At 35.3% G+C, this 21,599-nt stretch overlaps 1 protein-coding gene across 1 annotated transcript in view; it reads left to right on the top strand.

The window, feature by feature from the left end:
* The first annotated feature begins 5,553 nt into the window (after nt 1-5,553).
* CD2AP (CD2 associated protein) overlaps nt 5,554-21,599 on the top strand; it is a 106,158-nt gene continuing 90,112 nt past the window's right edge. The window contains exon 1 of the mRNA XM_039854516.1: nt 5,554-5,688. Coding sequence (XP_039710450.1) covers nt 5,685-5,688 — 4 coding nt within the window. The 5' untranslated portion in view covers nt 5,554-5,684. The remainder of the gene's footprint in view (nt 5,689-21,599) is intronic.

Raw genomic sequence — 21,599 nt, 5'->3', positions numbered from 1 at the left:
AATCAGCTCTGTAAAGCAGGAGGTAGGCAGAGGGTGTAGGAGATCATTTAGAATGACTCGATTCCCCTGGTTATAAACTGAAAGTATTAATATAAGTCTCAGGAGTAAGGTGGTTGAAATGTTTCACTTGAATTTCCCCTCAGATATTTTAATAGATGTGAGAAAAGGCAGAGCTGGGTAAAGCAGTGTGAGAAATCTGCTTATGAGCCACATATGGAATGTGGCGCAGTTGTGGGAATGGTGAGACATGATCCGGAAACCAGAAGAACGTAATGTGAAGTCTTAGGAATATACAGAAAGGAACGTCTTGGTTTATGAAAATCTTTTGCTTTGGTAGGCATTCTAGGCATCAAAATAATGTCAGAACAGGCAGTTTAAAAGCTCCAGTGTCAGATGGGGCATAACCCACATTGTCATCTGCTTAGTTAAGGAAGTTACAGGGATTTGAAATAGAGTTTCCACTTCTGGTTTCAGAAGCACAGAAATATAAAAATCTGATGAGTGCTTTTTAGTGTCACATTAGGCCAGATGCAGAAATGGTAGTGTCAAAGGGATAATGATTATAGATGCCATCCTCTCTTAAGAGTTCCCTTGGGCTACAATTTTTTGAAAAAATTTCTTCTTTGTCATTTATATGAACTCACAAGTAAAGAAAACAGAGATTACTAATATTTTTGTTCTCAAAAAAGCTACCCTGTAGTAGAATAGTTTGTGATATGTATGAATATCATATTCTGATTATTGGTCAACAGATCATTTGTATTTACTGCTTAAAATTTGCAAAGTGAACTAAATAAGAATATTGAAAATTCATTACTAAAATGAGAATGTGCCCAGCTTACTGGTCTGTGCCATGGTAATTCCAAATGCAAATTCTCTGCAGTAAGGTGAATTTTACTTAAATAAGCATAAGTTTACAGCAGTTAAGCATACCTTAAACTTCTTAGCTAGAAATCACATTCCTTAAAGGCAGAGTTTGTGTTTGCTGTTATGCATCTCAGAATACATAGTGCCTCGTATATTATATTAGCTTTTTTATATTAAAATCATTTACTAATTGATCAAGGGTACAGGTGTTTAATCAATGCTTATTGAACCAAATGTTTTACATCTAATTTTTTGAGAGGTATGAATTTTTTCTGTGACCATAGATAGATATGGCTGAAAGAGGATATCAATTACCTACTTAAAATTTTTCATTAACTATCTATAACTTCTAGAATAACACCTCAAATCATTCCCACAACACATGGGGCCCTCTTGTTCGACTCTGGTTCTCCAAGCCTGTTCCCCAAAAGGCATCCTAGGGCTTCAATTGGACACCTGTCTGATGTCCTGGCTGTCTGAATACTATTCCCTAGGCAACTCCAATATGCCCACATATTGGGCAACTCCAATATGCCCACAAAGGCTCTGTAATACTTCCTCTTTTGAGGGCAGGGACTGTATTTTCTATGTCTATATTTATGACTGAGAGCAGGTGCTGATCTGTAAAGGGTGATCAGTAAACGTTTGTTGAGTTGAATGTATGTGTACTCATGACTGGAAATTTTTTTATATAATATTGTGTTTATAATTGAATTGCTTGATATTTGAAAAGTGCAAATGTATTTGTCATTTGAGATTACTTAAAATAACAGACACTTCGATAGAGATTATCTTTAACATTTTGAAAAAGTAGTACTTCTTGAAAGAGACTCTCTTTGAAGGCCTACAAGGCTCTATGACTTACCTATCATACGAACGTGCTATAATAACACTACCCTCAGAATATAGTGCAAATATCACTATTAAAAAGGTCCTTTCAGTTGACAAAGTGGCGAGTCATTTGGCTCATCATATTTTTAATTAAAATTTTCTTAATGTGCAGTAATGAAAAGCGCTTAGAGTCGTTACATGTTTGAGCACTTCTCCAGTTTGCTAGCAGAGTAGCAGGATTTTGTTATAAGCTGATGGGTCACCAGTATGAGCAGGGCAATTTTCCAGCTCTAATGACCTCACAGTATGGGCATTGTGTCTGAGATTATTATTTCCTGCAATTCTTTTCTAAAGAGTGAATTTTAAAATTCAAATTATACATTGATGTAATTTGTGCTTATGTATACTGTAAACTAGCTAAGCCAAAACAAGATAACAATAAGGAGAACGACCAGGAAATCTACTACTGTGGAACCAAGAATAAAGAAGCAGAAAAGAATTAACTAATTCTTTAGTTAAGATTTGAGCTAAATGAGTGTTTTTAAAATAACACAATTGAGTTTTCTTCAGAATAATCTTCCTGGTTAGAATAGTTTTTACCAGAAGAAGGTAGAGGATTTTTTCAATATACATATCTTTTGTAAATTCCTAAGAAAACATTAAGAAGAAATGATGGCAGTTTAGTGTGAATTAGGTTGGTCTCAAACTGTGTCATTCTCACAGAGGTCGTAATGTTCTCTTCGATACCACATCAACACATTCAGTTTTCAGCAGAAAAAAAAGGAGTGGTCAGTGTGGTATTAGTCCATTTGCCTGGGACTGCAAAGGGTGAAGACAGATGCACAGAAAAAAACCCTAATTCATTAAAAGATAACAAAGGAAATAAAGGCAAAAAAAAAAAAAGAATTTTTTTTAGCTGAAAGGAATTTGAGGTTAAATTTAAATATCTGAAAAGTGTGATATTATCTTCTCACCATATTTTCTATCCTCCAACTAATAGCTACTGCTGAGGAAATCAATGTTTTGAGCTGAATAAAGTATATATAAATATAAAATTGTATAAAATAGAGTGTCGTACTTTGAAGTTCTTCTTGGGGAAGTAAGAGTTACAAGATGAGAAGAGCTCTATAGAATATTTAATAAATTTGCTTAATACTTGAAAGTTTGGAACATAGTTTTACATACTTTTTTTTGTAAGTTTAAAAAATAAATTTCTAGAGTTCATTCTGCTATTGAGATTTCTTTTGGTTTTACCTTTAGAAGAGAGCATTAACTCCAGGATTGTGATCACTTCTTCGCTTTACTTTAGTTTTCTCAAGCTTTCTTATGGGTCCTATTCCCTGATCCTTCCAATTTCTATTATGATCCAATATCTCAGCATTACATCAACAGGATATTGCTCTCTGAATTTGCAGAGTGATTTTGCTTATTTTCATTTTCAAACTTCTAAAATACATTATTTATTATGAAAATAATACAGACTTCAGGATTTCTAGGATGGAACTGATTGTAAATGTTTTACCTTGTCAGATCATGTGACCTGATTTCTGATTAAGAAAATGTGGCCAACTTATCAGCTTGTGGCCTCCACCCCTTATCACTCATTTAGTCACTAAAAACCTTAACTTTTATCTTTTCTGTTATATTCTGAATATATATGGTTACATATTATATATTCTGAAATTGTACTTTCAAAGGTAACCTTATTGTCAAGTCCAGTGGTCTTTTTTCCTTTTTTGTGTTTGTTTTCCTCAAACCTCTCCTCAGTTCTACTCATTGGACTTTCTTCTTGAAATGTCTAGGATCCTAGAGACCCAGGAATTTAGTTCTCTTCCAACATATTATATTATTGTCTCCTTTCATGAATTGTCTTTTGCTTCCCACCAGCCTCATTCTTTAAATCTTAAATGGTTTACTTTCTTACATGCTGCTGGAGCCACACAGATTTAAGGCTCAGGAATATTGTTTGCATATCCACCTCCACTCTTTACTTCTAGGACTCCACCAGGCTGAAATTATTGCTTTTCTCCAAGTTTGAGTTCAATTTATACCTTCTTCCTGAATCTTGCCTTGCCCACAGTAATTTATTTCCTTCAAATTCTCAGGCATTTGACCCTCATTAACTCATACTGTTAATAAACTATGTGTTAATGTCTCACCTCCTAGTTAGAATGCAAAATCTTTGAGGATGTGGGCTGTACATCACCTTTTTTTTTTTTGGTTTGTTTGGTAGCGGACAATAAACATTTTGTTTGGTAGCGGACAATAAATATTTTTTGATTGAAAAAGGCAAAATGTGTTCTATAGTTACAATACAACACAGCCACATCTTGTTTAGGTGTACATATTCCATATTTTTCTTTTCTCCTTTATGGCTTCTGACTGTGACTGAATTGTTATAAAGGCACCTTATACAACCTTTCAAAAAAATAATAAAAGGATTAAAAGATGGCTAAAACAGGCCTATATAGGAGACAGTGGGAGTGGATATTTACGAGGCTGTTACAATGTGTCAGACACTGCTTTGCACTGTAAAGGTTTTTTTCAACAGACTCAAGAAACTGAAGTCCACTGAGGTTAGTTAATTTAACCAAGGTACCACAAAAAGTAATGCTGTGCTGTTTCAGAAATCTAGGTCTGCCCGGTTCCAAAGGGCAAGGCGGTTTTAGTATTGGATAATTGTTAGAATTAAAAGACATAATTTCTTTAAAAAGCACTAGGTACAGTAGCTGGCATTAACAAATGTTGCTCTCACACACCTCTGTGGAAATTGGGTGTAAATAAGCGGGGACAAAAGCTGGCTGAATTAATTATACTTGTTTCTAACTCTAAGAAAAGGCTGTTTGATTACAATAACCTTAGACCCTTCTTCATATTGAAGCTAAAAAATGCCTGGAATTTCAAATCATGAATATCGCCCCCACTTCCCATTATGTAACAAATTGTATTCCCAAAAGAGAAAAGGATTTAAAAATTGTCTTAAACTGACAGAGACTAAATGAAACCAATAATTTATTTCTGTAAAATAGATTTTGTCCCTAAGGTTTTTTTTTTTTCCCCGACGAGGACATGCTTCTGATTCGTAAGGAACTTAGCAGGGTAAACTTTGGGATTCGGTTAGCAGCTGGGCCTCCGAAGGTGGAAAGCAAGAGGGCTCACTCTCTCTCGCTGCCTCTTTTCTTTTAGGTCCCCCTCTGCAGAAAGCAACACCACATCGCCGCCTCGGAAAGTGGGGCAACCCAGGCTCACTTTTCCTATCAGCGAAAACTCTTTGTACCCATCTAAGGCGACAAACCACACAAAACTTCCGTTTCAGCTGTTCCGAACTCACGGCGGAGGACTAACTGCTACTCCTCCGGATTCTTCTCTCTTCCGCTCGCCGCACCTGGACGCCGGCGACAGGCGAACCCCCGGCCATGACGTCACCGCACCTGGCACCAGCCGGGGGCCGGGTGGTGAGCCGGGAAGCGGCGGGGGCGGGGCAGGGAGAACAAGGGATTCTCGCGAGATTTGCCTCCACCCGGCCCAGCTCCGACACCTTCCTCGCTTCGGTCCCGGTTTCCACCTTAGTCTTTGGCGTCGCGTTCTAGAACGGCAGGCAGTGAAGGAGAGGCGAGGGGCGGGCTCCGAGGCTCGACCGGCGCTCGGGGTGGGAGCCAGCGGCCAAGACGAACCGGCAAGTCCCACCCCTCTGCGGGTGCGACCGAGAGTGGGAAAGCCGCCATCTGGACGGGCGGGGGAGAGCCCTCCCGCTGTCGCGGCTCCGGCGGAGAACCAGCGCGAGTAGCCGCCGCCTCTTCCTCACGGCCGCGCTGACGAGACTGTCCAGGGAGCGCCGCGGGCGGATGGAGGCGCCTCCTCGTCCCGCCTGAGCTCTGGAGGGGCAAGAGCGGAGCGCAGGGCCGGCCTCCTGCCGCGAGAGCGGCCGTGCGAGCAGCTGGAGGAGGAGCAGCGGCGCTGGGCTTCTCCCTGCCGGCGTCCCCAGCATGGGTAAGAGACTCGGGGGGCGCTTCCCATCGCCCGGCCGACCCTCCCTTTCGGGAAGGCGGTTCCCCTTCTCGGTCTCCGCGGGGAAGAGACGCGCGCGGAGACGCGCGTCTGCCGCTGCCGGCAACACCGAACCCTCCCGTCCGCCCCTCCTTCTTCTGCCTTCCACCTTGCTCTTTTGGCGGAAAAATTAGTCGGAGGGTTTGCGGGTGCTTCCTCTCGCGCTCCCCTCCCCGCGTCTTTTTCTGCTCTTGGGAAAGGTGAGGAGATGGGGGATAGGGGTACCCAGTCACCTCTCCTCGCCCACTGTCCAGCTGAACTCAGCCTGGAGTTTCCCTCTCTTCCCCAGCCTCTTCTTCCCTCCCCCATGGGGGAGGGTGATTGAAAAACTTGATAAAAGTAGCACTTTCAACTTCTTTATCTTCTACGAGGCTTTGTATAGATTGGCTTAATTTTTTTTTCTCGTTTTTCCTTGTTTGTTTGTTAGACAAGGCAATTCCCTCCCCCTCTTTCGCCCTGCTAAAACTTGGAAGGGATGCCTCAATGCCAGGGAAGCTTGAGTATTTTCTCCGTTTCTACCTGTGCAAATATGTTGGCATTTAAATATTAAATCTCTTAACTGAGGACTGGGTTTGGGTTTGATAGAATTTCTGTGTTGAACCCTTTGAGAAGCAGTTTCCTGTTTGGAGTTAGACTTCCTTGCTAGAGGAGGGAAAAGTACAAAGCTTTATATGTTATTTAGTATTTTAAAGCTTTGCTTGGAGCTAGAGAAAGCAGAATGTGGCGCAGCCTGGTTTGAAAGGGAGTTTTGAGGAGTAGTGTAACAATTCTTTTGATAACAAAGTGCGGTGTGGGGTAGGCACTATCTCCCTTAATCCTTGGAAAATTAAAAGCAATTTAAAAGTGAGCTGCTTTAAAAAAAAGTGTGCCACCTTAAAGCATAAATTTGCGTCACCGTAAGGCATAAGCATGTTCTGTGGGAGTAATCTTAATTTTGGTTTTGTAGAATAAATTAGGAGGATACTATCACTTTTTTGCAGCTGTGAGTTGGTACTGCTTTATATCAACAAACTATTAACCAAAATTAATAATTTATGAAACTAACAAATGATTTAGAAGCCGGACAGATACAGAATACTGCTGATGTGGCACTTTCTGCCCACACATTGTTTTGCGGGGAATGCTTTAAGCGTAGTGTTTATAGACACTCGCCTTGCTCTTCTGTGATGTCTTAGGCTTTTTATGTTTCTGTTCCCCCATCTCCGTCTTGCTTTCAGATAACTTTTGTACACTAAGTGCTCTTGAACCCAAACCTTTGGTATTTGGAACTGTCACATGAATTACTTTCTAATTGATTAGTTGAGCTTACTGGGTGATTGAGAGTTTATTCCTTTAACCATCAAATTATAAAACCACTTAAACTGCTTTGGATGAAAATCATACTAAAATTAAATATGCAATTCTTTTCTGTCTTGAATAGGATGCAAAATATAATGAAACCTCTTGATGACCTACAGTCATAATTTGTGAAGTCAGGTACTTTGATGCCTTGAGGATCTGTTAATTGGACTGTTGATGAGATTCCTTTGCATTTTGAAGTTTCATATTTGTAGTTCTTACAAGTGAAAAATACGTACTCTTCCTTACTGTGTGAGATCCTCTTGAGAAAAGTAAATGAGTATCAATACTTGAACATTGGATTAACTATTTTAATTGTCCAAGGGCCTTTTCTTAGTGATTTCTTGCTGAGTTCTGGTTAGGTGAGTTGCCAGATTATCTTGGTAAAGTATGTTGTTTGCATACTCTCACCTTGACTGCCCACAGTGTGTTTTGAAGGTTGGTTACTTAGGTGCATTTGTAGTTAATTTTTGAAAGATATTTGTCATACATTTCCATATGAATGTATACTTTAAATTTACTGGTTATGTAATCTTTCATATTAAAATTATCAAAATGATTTAAAGGGAATTTCCTCTTTAATATAAATCTAATTTGCTTGGTTTTGTTATCAACAGTCCTTATTTCTTATGATTTAAGATAACAGCTTAAAATATTTACATGATATTTTTCCTGGTTTGTCACAAAATGAAAAAAACCTTTAATTTTTTGTTTTGGAATAATTTGGATATCTTTGAAGTGATGGGTCCTACATTTAGGTGGTACGGGTAAAGAATTAAGAGTGTGGGCTCTGGACTGGGACAGCTTAAGGTCAAATCCTGGCTCTTCCACCTACTAGCTGTTGTGACTAAGTTACTTAATCTCTGCTTCAGTTTTTTAATCTATGAATGTGATTAAAAATATCAACTTCATAGGTTGTTAGGAAGATTGAATGAGCTAATACTTGTAAAATGCTTAGAATAGTTCCAGTGCTGGTTGCTGTTATTTTCATTTTTATAATTCTTGAACCAACTTGAAAAAGCAATTCTCAGGTTTTGACCTTGATTAGAAGCAGCATATTGTATTTAAAGGATCAGTGGGATGAGGTGGTTTTTTATTAATGCAGAAATTGAATTTTACTTGTTGTATCCCTACAAAAATTATGTAGGAAGATACTTTCATTTTTGAGTATATACTATGGAGAAAGTTTATTATTGGTAGTAAGTTTAGTAATTTAGGAAAAACTAAGTAGGATGGGTACTATTAGAGACTTATATGTATTTTATGTTAAACTAAAGCACTGTTTTTAATTTCTACATTATAAATACATCGAGGAACTTTGAGGCATTATGTGTGAAAGAATTTGGAGAGAGCTTTAGAGAGAGAGGCAATAGTTATTTTTCTTGGAAAGTACAGATCTTCATTTTGTAGTGGAATAAGAAAACATGGTACAAAATGTCACTACATGTGAACTTTTATTTTTGAAAAAGTAAGTGAAATTTAAGGACTGAATTTTTATTTTAGATAAGGTTATGAACTTTTTAGTTTAAATTATTTTTTATAAGATCACATATGTAACAAGTCAGCATGTTTAAACTATGAGGTAGTTTTAATGGAGAAAAATATGCAATCGGTTTAGAAATGATATATGCAATTATATATTTGAGTGATTTATTTCTTTATTTTACTTCGTTGCATCGTTTGGAGAAAATCTTGATTCATACAGATAAGTAGTGGCAAGTGGAAATTGCCCATTAATGGTTTACCTTTCAGTCTTAGGATTTACTTCAATTAAACTAGGAGCATAAAAGAGGAATATTAGGAAACTTGTTTTGAAGTTGGGTCTCTAGCAAATCTAATGATCATTTTTATTATTTAGTAAGTACTCATAGTCAGATTTTTCTAAGTATCAAATTTCGAATATTTCTAATTCAATAAAATCACAATGTGAAAATTCACATTCATGATATTTTATATTTTCCTATAGAAACTAGCCTAAAATTTGCCATGTATTTCTCTAAATGAGGGTTTTGCAAAATAAAATGGCACAATAATAAGATGACCTAAATTATAAGGCATTTAATATAAAAGTTATAAAATATGAAGTGCGTTTGGTTCATTCCATATTGCCAATCAAAAATACCTCCAATTTTTTGATATATAATCCAAATTTATGGTATTTTTTCCTCCCCTCCTCAATCATGGACTATTCTATTAAATGTATTTTAAGTATCATAAATGTTTAATTTTTCAGTGCATAGAAATAAATGGTGTCTTGTCAAGGGCTTGAAGATAGGCAAAGAAAGAGATGCAGTGATTCTTGATTTGGGTGAAAATAGGAAACTGCAGGTCTGCTTCCTAGGTGAACTGGTAAGGCACGGTGTGAGAGATCTGAAGAGTTTCAGTTTGTGTTCAGAAAAGAAAGAGTGAATAAAACCTAATATGTCATTGAAATTTAGGTAAATTGGGTAATCATTACGATTGAACTGTGACTTGCTTAGTTGTAGGATTTGGTATCCAACTACTAGGCAGATTGACCTCAAGCAAGATATATGTCTTTCTAAATTGGGGAGAGGCCAGAAACCGGTCTTGGAAATCTAGATAGTGATTCGTCCATATATGCCTACGGTCAGCCCATCAGCATGAGAGATTTGTATAGTAGAAGGCAGTGTAGACAGATAGTTGGAGCAGGCCAACTTGGTGTGGGAGTTGGGATGGTGGTTGGTAGTAGGCACTAGGTAGAGGTTCAGATTGGCATCTTGGGGGAAAGAGGAAGAAATGGGATTTGGTTGTAGGCCTTGAAGACATAGCTACAGGAAGCAAAACCAGACAGGGTCCAGGTTTCTTATGAAATAGAAAAGGTAGACACATTTGTTTCCAGGATCAGCTTGGTTATTGGAATTGTTTGAGATGAGCCAAGCAGTAAATTGACATGATGCCGAACTCCAGCGCTATAGATCTTATGTGTATTTTTTTTTTTTTGTCTTGGGACCATATTAGTTATCTACATTAGTAGATGGGTCTATAAATGTGATATAAATGGTCCTGGATAACTGGGGTGAAATGGGATCCTCTATCTAAATACTTGAGGATATTCTCTGGTCACAGTCTAGCACTCCCTTTGTTTACTTGGCCTCAGGGATTTAATGTGTCTGATTTTTCTTTGCTGTGATCTCTTTCACCCGAGTCCTCTCTTTTTAGACTCAGTGCAGAGCAAATTACAAAGTTTCAGCATATCCGTCAGTTTCAGAAACAAGCATACAATCCTTGAGTGTTAAGTATTCATAACTGCCAACATAATAATAAATGGCCAGGTAAGGCATAAGAATCTTGAAAGTACTACTAATTGTTGGCCTCTTGGTTTCACTGAAGTGGTGTTAGGCAGATATTAGGAAAACTTTTGTTTTGTTTTATTTCATTTTTTTTTCTTTTCCTTTTCTTTTCTTTTTTTAGTGTAGTGTGCTTGCTTGTCCTTTTCAGTCTTCCCTCACACTTCTTCCATCTCCCATCTCACTCTCCATAGCTTTCTTTTAGATTTAAGTTAGATATTCAGACAAGTTCACAGTCATTTATTACCACTGTTAAGCAGATAGGATTTTCTTCATAATCTTAATAGGGCTTCTCTGACCTGAGACTGTGCTATATGTAATACTTTTTCAGTCATAATCTTGGTTTTTAGTCCGAAGTGAGGTAGGCATTTTCTTTCTGGGCTCTTAAATGTTCTCTCCTTTGCATTAAATTTGACATTACTTCCTTTTAGTTTTGTTTTGGATTTTGTTTGTTAGTTTCTGAAGGTCTCAAGTGCCTGGATATTCTACTGTCTAATTCAACTGAAAGCATATTTACTAGTTGTTTGCTCTTAAAAGAGCTTTTACTCTAAGACAAAACTCTTTTTTTAAAAATTCATTGTTCTAAATTTACATCTAGCCTAAGATGTTGATTTAGAGTCAGATAAGGCAGTGCTACGGGCTCTTTCTTTCCTGGACCTATTTATGCTATATCAGTCCTTTCCAGTACACTTGAATTTCATAATCTTTCAAATTTTGTATACTTTGTTAAACTTCTCTTCATGACTCCATTTTGTTGCTCAAATAATTTGCAAGGCAGAGATGACAAACATGGGATCCTAAATTCCAATGCCTATTTTAGTGCCACTTAGTTCAGTTTCTTTTTAATGATTTAGTGTCAAGGTAATTAAAAGACAGTGACTGTGGCATGTAATCACTAGGAGTTTTCTAGTAAAAAAATATTTCAAATATGGTAACAGTAACAGTTACCATGAACACTAAGAGAAAGGTTCTGTCACAAAGTCACATCAAGGAAAGGAGCTTTAGATGAGAGATTATTAATCAAGAAGAATTTGCTTTAATATGAGCAATGTGATTGATGCGGTGCTAGGAACTAGAGGAATTAGGACAAATACAAGTTTTGGTGCTGCATGTAGTTTACAGCAGTATTGGCAATGGAGGTGGGGATAAGGTGGGGGGGTGGATATTGAATCATCTGGATTTTTAAAAAATTTTCCACAACCCCTGGAAACTATGATATAAATACTCCTGCCTCTCCCTCCCTCCACTTGTTGATGAGTGTCATGAATGTGTTGGGATGGTTTACAGTGTTGTAATAAGAATAAGACTTGTGAATAATTAGAAATTCAAACAAGAGAGGAAATGTAATACATTAAAAGGATATATGGCAACATCAGAAATGTTAAAATGTGCTAGGGGAAGCATAAAGAAGATCAGGATATAGATTTCTACATTGGAAGGATTTATTCATCTCTCGTTAGTTTGACCAGTGACATAGGGAGTACTTGACAGTAGCCAGGATATTTTTTTCCTACTCCTGGCACCGAGTCTAGAGTGAAGCACACTTTCAGTTGGACTGATGTCTTTAAGATCCTTTTACCTGAAATATTAAAGCTGTTTTAACCTTCTTAGTATCTATCAGTGCCCCAGTACTGAGGAGGCCAAAACTTTACCCAACATCTAGACAGGCTTTATTAACTATTAACAGTGTTATTCCTAGAGTATTTATCATGGTTATTGTAATAATCAGGTGCAAAATTGTTTTGGATTATAGATATATAAGTTCATATATTTTTAAAATTGAGACCATTTATAGTCTTGATTAAAATAGAGTAATGTTTTAAGGAGACATTTAAAGTTGGTCATTCAAATGTATATAGTCTTTATGTTTTTTAATTTTTATTTAGAAATGTGATTTGCTAGTATCAAAGTTTTTGTATTAGACTTCCATTAAAATTACTGCTCTGCTGCAGCAGGTTGCACTCTGATGAGTATTTCGCCTTACTGTTTTGGAGTGCGTGTGTGTGTGTGTGTGCGTGCGTGCGTGCGTGCGTGCGTGCACGTGCACATATGCTTGCACACGTGCATCTGTGCACGCTATATAAAATAAAGACTCCGATTTTACTTACCTCCTGATTAGATCATTCTTATCAAATATGTTTTATGAATCAGTTTAAAAAATTACCTTAAATGATGAAAATAAATCTGTTGAGAGTTCAGTATTTTCTGAATGAATGTTAAGTGGAAATGTAAAAGCTTTATTTTAAATTTCAAGATAACCCCTTTCTCACAAAAATATCCTAAATTTCTTATATTCTATAAAGCCCAATTTAGTTTATATTAGAACCTCAGTTTAAAGCCTAAATAAAAACTCTTGTTATTCATTTCATCTATATTGACCTTACTTGCCCTGAGCTCATTAATGCCAGAGACCACATCACTTATTCTATTTAAAAAATTTAACACCCTTAATGACTAGCAGAAAATAGTGAGCCTGCTATGTGTCCACTGAGTCTGTTATTCAATAGTACCTTAATTTGGAGTAATTGGGGAGAGGATGCCAGCCTAATGAATAATACAAAATGTAAATATATTGAAATATGTCCACCTAAACCAGACCAACAGAATGTTGCCTAATGGAGCTCCTATTTCAAGTCGGTGGATGAGTTCTAACTTTCATTTTAGAAATAAACTCTTTAATCCTTTCTGTATGACTCATTGAGGCTCTTAAGTTCCTTTAATAGAGACTCACTAATCTGGGATATTAAGCTTCTTGTCAGATGGGCCTGCTGATTGCCTTCCCTATGTATGTTACGTTGATGTTACCTGTTTCGCAGATGAGAAACATTTCTTTATGAGTCTCTAGTTTATCATGTTAGACAAATTTAGGCATAAAGGTTTAATTTGCTTAAAAGTTTGTTTTAAATAATGGAACAATATTCGTTAAACTGTAAAGTTATACCATCTTAGTGGGTACTTAGAAGCAGATATGCATATGTTCTTTGAAACATAGTGAATTGATCAGTTACATGTAAATTTAAAATTTTCTAGTAAGCTATGTTAAAAAAATAAAAGAATGGGAAATTAATCTTAATTTGTTGGCTTTGTTGGGTTAAAAATACATTATTTCAACATATGTTCAATATAAAAAGTTATTGTGATAGTTTACATTGTTTTTCTGTTTTTGAATTTGGTGTGTATTTTATGTTTATATAACATCTCAGTTTGGACTAGGTACAATTCAGGTGCTTAGTAGACATCTGTGGCTGGTGGTTACCAGCTGGACAGTACAGTTTTAGAATATAAACCTTATTAGGTTTGTTTTGAATCTAATTTAACTTTATGAAATTATTTTAAAAGTGTTATGCAACTGCAAATTTTTATAAGGAATTGTACTATTTTAGGGTTTGTTAATGATAAACTGTTTTTGATCTTACTTGATTAATTCTGCATTAGATATTTAGTCATGATTTATTATAATTAAAAACTTAAGTACATTTTCTCATGGAAAAAATGTTCAGTTTAGTGGATTGCATATAATAGCTCTGAAGTTTATTTCATTCTGTTTTCTAAATAAAATGTGGATTTTGGCACTTGGCCTACTATTGTATTAGATTTGAAGCTTTTGAATGACATTTGGATTGTTACTTGAAGGTATAATTTGGCTTTAGTAATAATAGAGCTGTTCTTTCAGTTTATAGTGCTTACCTTTTGAGATACGTAAGATTAAGAGTAGTATTTCACAATAGATGAATGTTGTTGGTCAAAAACTGAAAAGGAAAACACATAATTATTGGGGATCTGATAAGTTCTCAGAAATGACATGGGGAAACATTTCAGAAACCTGTAAATTTTAAAAGTAAAATTTTGCACAGACCTTTGTGATGGAATTTTTCTGGCCGAAGGGTCTATGTCTTTTATTGGCTTTTCAGTGTGCTCTGTGATCTGAAAAAAATTCTGAAGGACTGTTAAATAGCTATGATGTGATTTCTTTCTCACATTCTAACATTTCTACTTTTTTTTAATCAGTCATATTCCACGCTAATTGTTTTTTCCCAGAAAAATAGTAATTACAATTCTATTTTGTTAGTAAATACTTTGGCTTAAATTTGACAGATGTTTTTTGAGATCTTTGGACACATCAGTCAGCACAGACAGAAGCATTCAAAATAAAAAGGTGAGCAATATCCTTGCACTCCATTTGCTTAATTATTAGGGAGATTGCAGTACAGTATTGTATAGGTGTTAATATTTAGCGAGTATTTACTAGGTAGTACTTTGGTCTAAGGCATTGTTTCAAGCACTTCACAGATGTTACCTCATTCTCACAGCAAATTACACATTTTTGGGTACTGTAATTTTTCTTATTTTACGGATTAGGAAACAAGCACGGAAATAGTAATTAGTACTGAATCCAGGCAATTCTGTTTCAGTGCTTACACTCTTAACTACTATAAAATGTGGAATTAATTTCTAACTCTTCCTCTGAGAGGTGTCATTTGAGTAACAGATAATAGGCATTCATGATTCTCTTATCCTGCTCTACCTTTTTTTTTTAATCCGTTCTGTCCACATTGTAACTTACTGTGTAATTTCCTTATTTCCTGTTTATCATTTATTTCTGTTTCATCTTTTTAGAATATAAACTCCAGGAGTGCAGAAAGCTCTTTTTTCCCCTTAGATGTATCCGAGTGCCTAGAACAAGTGCTTTCATTAGCAGTCACTCAAATATTTGCTGAATGAGATTGAGTATGATTATACTTCTGTTGAAATAAGAATTTACAATACACCATCTTTTTAATGCTACAAATAGCTCTTGCGTACATACTACATGTCAGGCACTGTGATGGGGCTTGGGAATACAAAGATGAGTAAAACATAGTCCCTTGCTCTTAACCCTACCTAGCCAGATAAATTTTATTTTTTTGTAATTTGAATTTAACACATTTCATTCTAAGAATTTAAGTTATTGCTTTTTGTATTTATGCATTTTTGGTGGGTGCAAGGAAACATGCAGAAATTCAAATGATTCAGATTTTTTCATTATTCCGATTATTCTTAGAGGTTCTTGGAGTTAACTCCGTTATGTTTATAAAAGTCTACTTAGAAAGCGAGTGAAATTGTCTTTTATAGCAACTTCCCATTTTTCGTAAGCTTAAAATTTCTTATTAGCCGATGTTTTGCAGTTTATTAACATTCAAAGAATACTTAAATGCTAGGCATTTTATTGAGCACTTAATCCCCACAAGAGCGTTCTGGGGTAAAACATCATTGTTTCCAGTCTTCAGGATCAGAAATCGAAGTTAGATTGTTACGCAAGATCAGAGACAGGATGTCAAGAAGGCAGGATCAAAATTGCATTGGTCCGATTTCAAAGCGTGTCCTTTTCATTATTTCTTAAAACACTTTGAGAAAGGGGAGAATGTTGAGCTAAAAAGAGCAAGAAATATGATTTGAAATTACTATCTTAATGTGGTTTAAAAATAAAGAAATTTAAATATTTATCACCTAAAATGGTGGATGGTATTACACATTGCTCATGTATTTGGGTAACTATTTTCTCTTAAAAGACTTAAATTTTAATTGTTACACATTTGTCTTTTACGTAGGTATCAGGATTTTTTTGCTGATTTCTATAAACTATGACAAATATTATGTATTTTTAATCTGGGTTGAAATGTACTTAAAATTAATTTCTAGTGTTTTTTTCAAAGTTAATAGAGGGAATAAAAATATGCATGAAGAATATTCAGTTGAATTTTTCAACTTTATGCTCTTTAGATGGATTTTGTGTATTGTTTTTAGGATTTATTTTGGGAGGTGCCATTAATCACACGTGCATGGTAATTTTTTTGTTTGGGACTAATTAAGTAGTCTGAGATTAAATCTTTTTGTTTTTCAAACTTTGATTAAGGTTATTTTTGTGGGTATCTGTCACATGTTGGTCTGATTTAGTGATGTTAAAAGGAATGTAATACTATAAAAAATTCCTTATACCACGTTTTATTCTTTTCTTTTTGAATATGTGTTAAGAGTGTACAGTACTATGCAAACATGCACTCTATTTGAAATACAAAAAAGGAGGAGTGGGTTTTGTTTATATCTTAAGAATGATTGGATTTAACTTATCTCTCAAATGCTGCTTATCAGTTCTATATTTAAACAAACTGGAGGAAATAAATGACAAATTGTAATATATATTAAAAAGACTTAAGCGATGATACTGGCCTTTTTATTAGTATTTTGACTAATGGATCTGGGGAACTTTAGGGGACTTAAATAATGAAAGGTCATCGGTTAATGGCATTTCTCCATTTATGGTAAAGGTAGTCCTAGAAATAATGAAGTTTCTAATAAAGATTTGCGTTATGGTAAAAAATAAACATTTAATCCTAGAAACAAAAGTAAAAATAATTTTTCTTTCTTTTTTTAGTAGAAAATAAGGAATGTAACCATTAAAGTGTTTTTATTATATTCTTCTTTGGCAGTAAAGCTTATAATTGTTTCGAATTTATAGTGAAGTTTGTTTTTGTTAATTTTTGTATAACTTTCTGTATTTTGTCCTTTGCTATAATAGACAAAGGTTAATGCTCAATGGTATGATATAACCAGTGGCATTATATTGAATAAGTTTGATTTGACAGATCCAACTAAATGCCATTGTGATATTTTGTATTGACAGAAACCAAAGTAAACATTCCATAGTGAATGCCCATATAACTCAAACCTGTTTGAAATTTGTGTAAATTGTTTATATAATTTTTTAATGAAGTGATTTTTCATTATTAAAAGAATACATGTTTATTAAGGCAGAACAGTCGGAAAATTTTTATAATATTGCCATCAATATTTTTGTGCATAACCTTTTAAGAATTTTCTGGATTTTAAGATTTTTAAGGTTGATTTTCAGATATTCTTTTAAAATATCACTACTTTCTTAATTATAAGTGTTTTTACAAATACGCTTAACAACCAGAAGACTCTTTAAAAAATATTCCACCAATACCCCGCACGTGAAGTCAAGTTGTTAAGTAAAAATGTTTCTTCTTTTTTTTTAAAGTGAGAATAAAGTTCTTAGAGTGAACATACTTCATTTTAAATCACTTTATTTTACTTGTTTGTCAATCTAGATTTTTATATTTTTCTCTTTGGTTCTTAAATATGCTTTTAATTCTTTGCCTTGTTTGCTGCAAATATTTATTTCCAGTTTCTACCTTGTTTGCTTTGAAATTTCGATTGCTTTGTTTGCCTTAAGTTTAGAAATTTCTCCACTTTCCACAGTTTCGATACTCACTTTTATTTCCTTCCCTTCCTCCTTTCCTCCCTCCCTCCCTCCTTCCTTCTTTCCTTCCTTCCTTTGTTGCTTCTGTGTTAAGAGTTCTTTTTTACTCAACTAGAATTATGGGATATGGTGTGAGATGAAAATAGATATATCGCATGTTTCCCTTATACAATCTTTTTCAACCTTGGCAATATTGTGTTGACATTTGGTCCAGATTATTTGTTGTGGGGAGGCTGTCTTGTGCATTGCATTGATGGATGCTTAGCAGCATTCTTAGCCTCTAACCACTAGATGCCAGTAGCATTTCTCAAGCTGTAGCAAGCAAAAATGTCTCCAGACATTGCCAAGTGTGCCCTGTGGGGCAAAATTTTGTTGGTTGAGAACCATTGCACTAAGATTGCCAAGTATCCTCTGTGGGACAAAATCATCCTGGTTGTGAACCATTGACCTAATAATGTAAATTAGTTCTGAATTTATATGTTATAAATCTAGGTATCCTGAGAGAAACCGAGTTACTAATTTAGCCCTAACGCTTATGTGTTCTGGGACAAAGCTTGAGGTTAAGACCTCATGCTAAGAGCTTTTTAGTGGGACAGTTGTGTATAGGCTTTTATGCGAATGTAAACTTTACTTCTCCAGAGTGTATATATATATATTATATATATATATATACACACACACACCTAGAAGTAGGATTGCTGGGTCTTATATTAAGTATACGTTTAACTTTATATGAAACTGCCAAACTCTTTTTGTGAGTTGCAACTGATTCACATCCTTGTTAGAATTTTTTTTATTTTAGCCGTTCTAATAGATATGTAGTAGTAGTATCTAAGTGGTAGTTTTTTTCTTTCAATGCTTTAAATAGTGTACTTTTCTTGTTTAAGTGTTTCCGAAGAGAAAGAAGCCTGATGGAATTCTTATCTTTGTTCCTCTGTAGACAAGGTGTTTTTATCTTATGGCTCCTTTCAAGATTTTCTCTGTCTTTGGATTTTGGCAGTTTGAATATGGTTTGCTTAGGTGTGGACTTTTCCACAATTATCCTGTTTCGTGTTCTCTGAGCTCCCTTCATGTGTACTTTGGTGTATGTTACTAATTTTGAAGAATTTCTAGCATTATTACTTATTTCTTCCACTGTTTCCTCCTCTTTCCTTTTCTGTCATTTGAATTACAGATATGTTATATCTTTTGAAATTGTTCCACAGTTATGGATGTTTTTTTTTTTAATTTTTTTTTCTCTTTGTATTTCAGTTTGAGAAGTTTTTGTTGACCCATCTGAAAGCTTACTGACTCTGTCCTTGGCATTGTCTGGACTGCTGATGAACTCACCAGTGGGATCCTTTATTTCTGTTACCGTGTTTTTGATTTCTAGTGTTTCCTCTTGATTATTTCTTAGTTTCCATCTGTTTACCTGACCCACTGTTCTTGCATGTTGTCTGTTTTTTTTCCATCATCACCCATAACATATGAACCATAGTTATTGTAAATTCCCTGTCTGATTCCAAAACACGTTATATTTGGAATCGGATCTGATGCTTTGTCTTTGTGTCTTTTCTTGCCTTTTGAAAGCATGATGTGTAATTTTTTTATTGAAAGTTAGACATGCTGTATTAGGTAATAGGAGCTGAGGTAAATAGGTCTTTAGTGTGAGGTGTTATATTAATCTTGCTAAGAGTTGTGCTTTGTTTAATATTTGCTCTTGCTGTAGGTGCCAGAGGCTTCATATTCCTTTAGTGTCCTTGTTTTTGTCTCTCCTGCTGTCTTTGGGTTTCCCTAAGAACTCTTTCTCAGATAATATCTGCATTGTACAACTCTTTCAGTAGCAATTAACTCATACTGGAGCCCCATTGGTGTGGTGGTAAGGTGTAGGGCAGTGGAAGCATCTTATAATTTTAGAATTAAATCTCAAACTTTTAGTGGGTCTATGTTCTGAGACTGTGACCTTTACAAGACTTTCTTAGCTCCTTCCATCTCCCTGCTCCCACATGAGACAGAATGGTAAGAAGGGATTGGAATCTGAGAAAAGCCCTTTCCACAGGTGAGAGGTAAGGCCCTGGTAAAGTCTTTTCCCTGGAGAGAAGATATTTGATATGGAGAATGCTCTGGTTTCTGGTTATTTCACAGTGATTACTTTTACCTTCTCCCTTGTCAGAACTACAAAGAGATCTTCATGGGCTCTTTACTGTGAGAGCCCGTTGGGATTTCTAGACGTAAAACTCACAAAAGTGCTGGGCCCTTAAGACTGCAGTCTCCACTAGTTTTCCCATTATATTTTACACTCAGCCTTTAGCAGTTCATCAAAATTAGGATATAAGTGTTTGTATTAGATCGACTTTTTGTCCCCAAAATGATTTGTTCAAGTCCTAAGCCCTGGTCCTAAGCCCTTGTAAGTATGAATGTTACATTATTTGGAAATAGAGTCTTTGCAGATATAATGAAGGATCTTAGTATGATATCTTAGGTTTAGGATTGGCCGTAAATCCAGTGGCTGCTGTCCTTATTAAGAATAAGGAGAGGGAAATTCGAGACATATACAGAAAGGGAAGGCCATGTGTGGATGAGGCAGAGATTGGAATTATACAAGCCTGGGAGTGCCAGAAGCCAAGATAGAGATGTGGAGCAATTCTTTCATAAAGTCTTTAGAAAGATCCAACACTGCCGATACCTTGATTTCATGCTCTGGCCTCCAGAGCTATAACTGTGAGAGAATAACGTTTTAAGTCACATAGTTTGTGATAGTTTATTATGACAGCCCTGGGAAAGTAATAATAGTGTTCCTACCAGTTTATGGTTCCAGTTATTTCTACTGGAGGTGATCTAGTAGAACTTGGCTGTGACTCTCTGAATATGCCTGTCTCTCTATATCTTGTAGTGGTTTGCCCTGTGTCCTCAATTCTCCGATGGGTCCAAGGAAAGTCATTGATTTTCAGTTTGTTTAGCGTTTTTTTTTTTGTTGTTGTAAGGGTGCGAGTGACAGCTTCCAAGCTTTTTACATGTTGGAGTTGAAACTCTTAAAGTATTTATTTTTTGTTTGGTATTTTAAAACTCATTCTATTATTATAGTGATTACCACATGCTTTCTTAACTTTTAAAAATCTAATGTTAACTGATACCTTTATTCTCTTTCTATACCATGCAAAGATCTTAGAATACTTTTTAGTCCTGACTTCGATACTGCTGCTGTTATTTCACTCTCAATATTTTTATTTTCCTTCATAGTATTATTAAATTGGGGTATAATGGTCATATTGTATTTCATTAGTTTTGGCTCTGTATGATTTGATATTTGTATATATTGCAAAATCATTACCACAGTAAGTCTAGTTAATGTTTATTACCATACAGTTACGCAATTTTTTCTTGTAATGAGAATTTTTAAGATTTACTCTCAGCAACTTTCAAATATTCAGTATACAGTATTATTAACTATAGTTACCATGCTGTGTATTACATCTCCAGGACTTAATTATTTTATGATTGATGTTTTATACCCTTTGACCACCGTCACCTTTCCTCATCTTTTAGTGTGATACAGTACCACTTGTTTGTTTTTGCTTTTGTTGCCTTTACTTTTGATGTCAAATTAAAGAAAAATCTGCCAAGACTGATCTCAAAAAGCTGACAGCCTGTTTTCTTCTAGGCGTTTTATGGTTTCAGATTTTACATTCAAGTTTTTCATCTATTTTGCGTTAATTTTTGTGTTATTATTTTACTCTGTGTATAAAACTATATATTTACAGCTTCTTTTGCTTATTTTTTCCTTTCCTTATCTGACATGTTTCATATTGGATCTTTTTCCTTTTCTTTGCTCTAGAGTTTCTTTTAGTTTCTCTCAGTTTTTGCTGACCAGAAATGTTTATTTTTCTCTTGTTTTTAAGGGTATTTTCTCAAGTGTTGTTTGTTGTGTAGCCTGTCTTTTTATTTGCCTCTTCTAAGATATTTTTCCT

The sequence above is a fragment of the Pteropus medius genome, unplaced genomic scaffold, assembly GCF_902729225.1.
Source record: "Pteropus medius unplaced genomic scaffold, Ma_sr-lr_union100, whole genome shotgun sequence".
NCBI classification, from domain to species: Eukaryota; Metazoa; Chordata; class Mammalia; order Chiroptera; family Pteropodidae; genus Pteropus; species Pteropus medius.
Note: the sequence above shows the minus strand (reverse complement) of the source record. Positions and strands in the feature narration are given on the sequence as shown.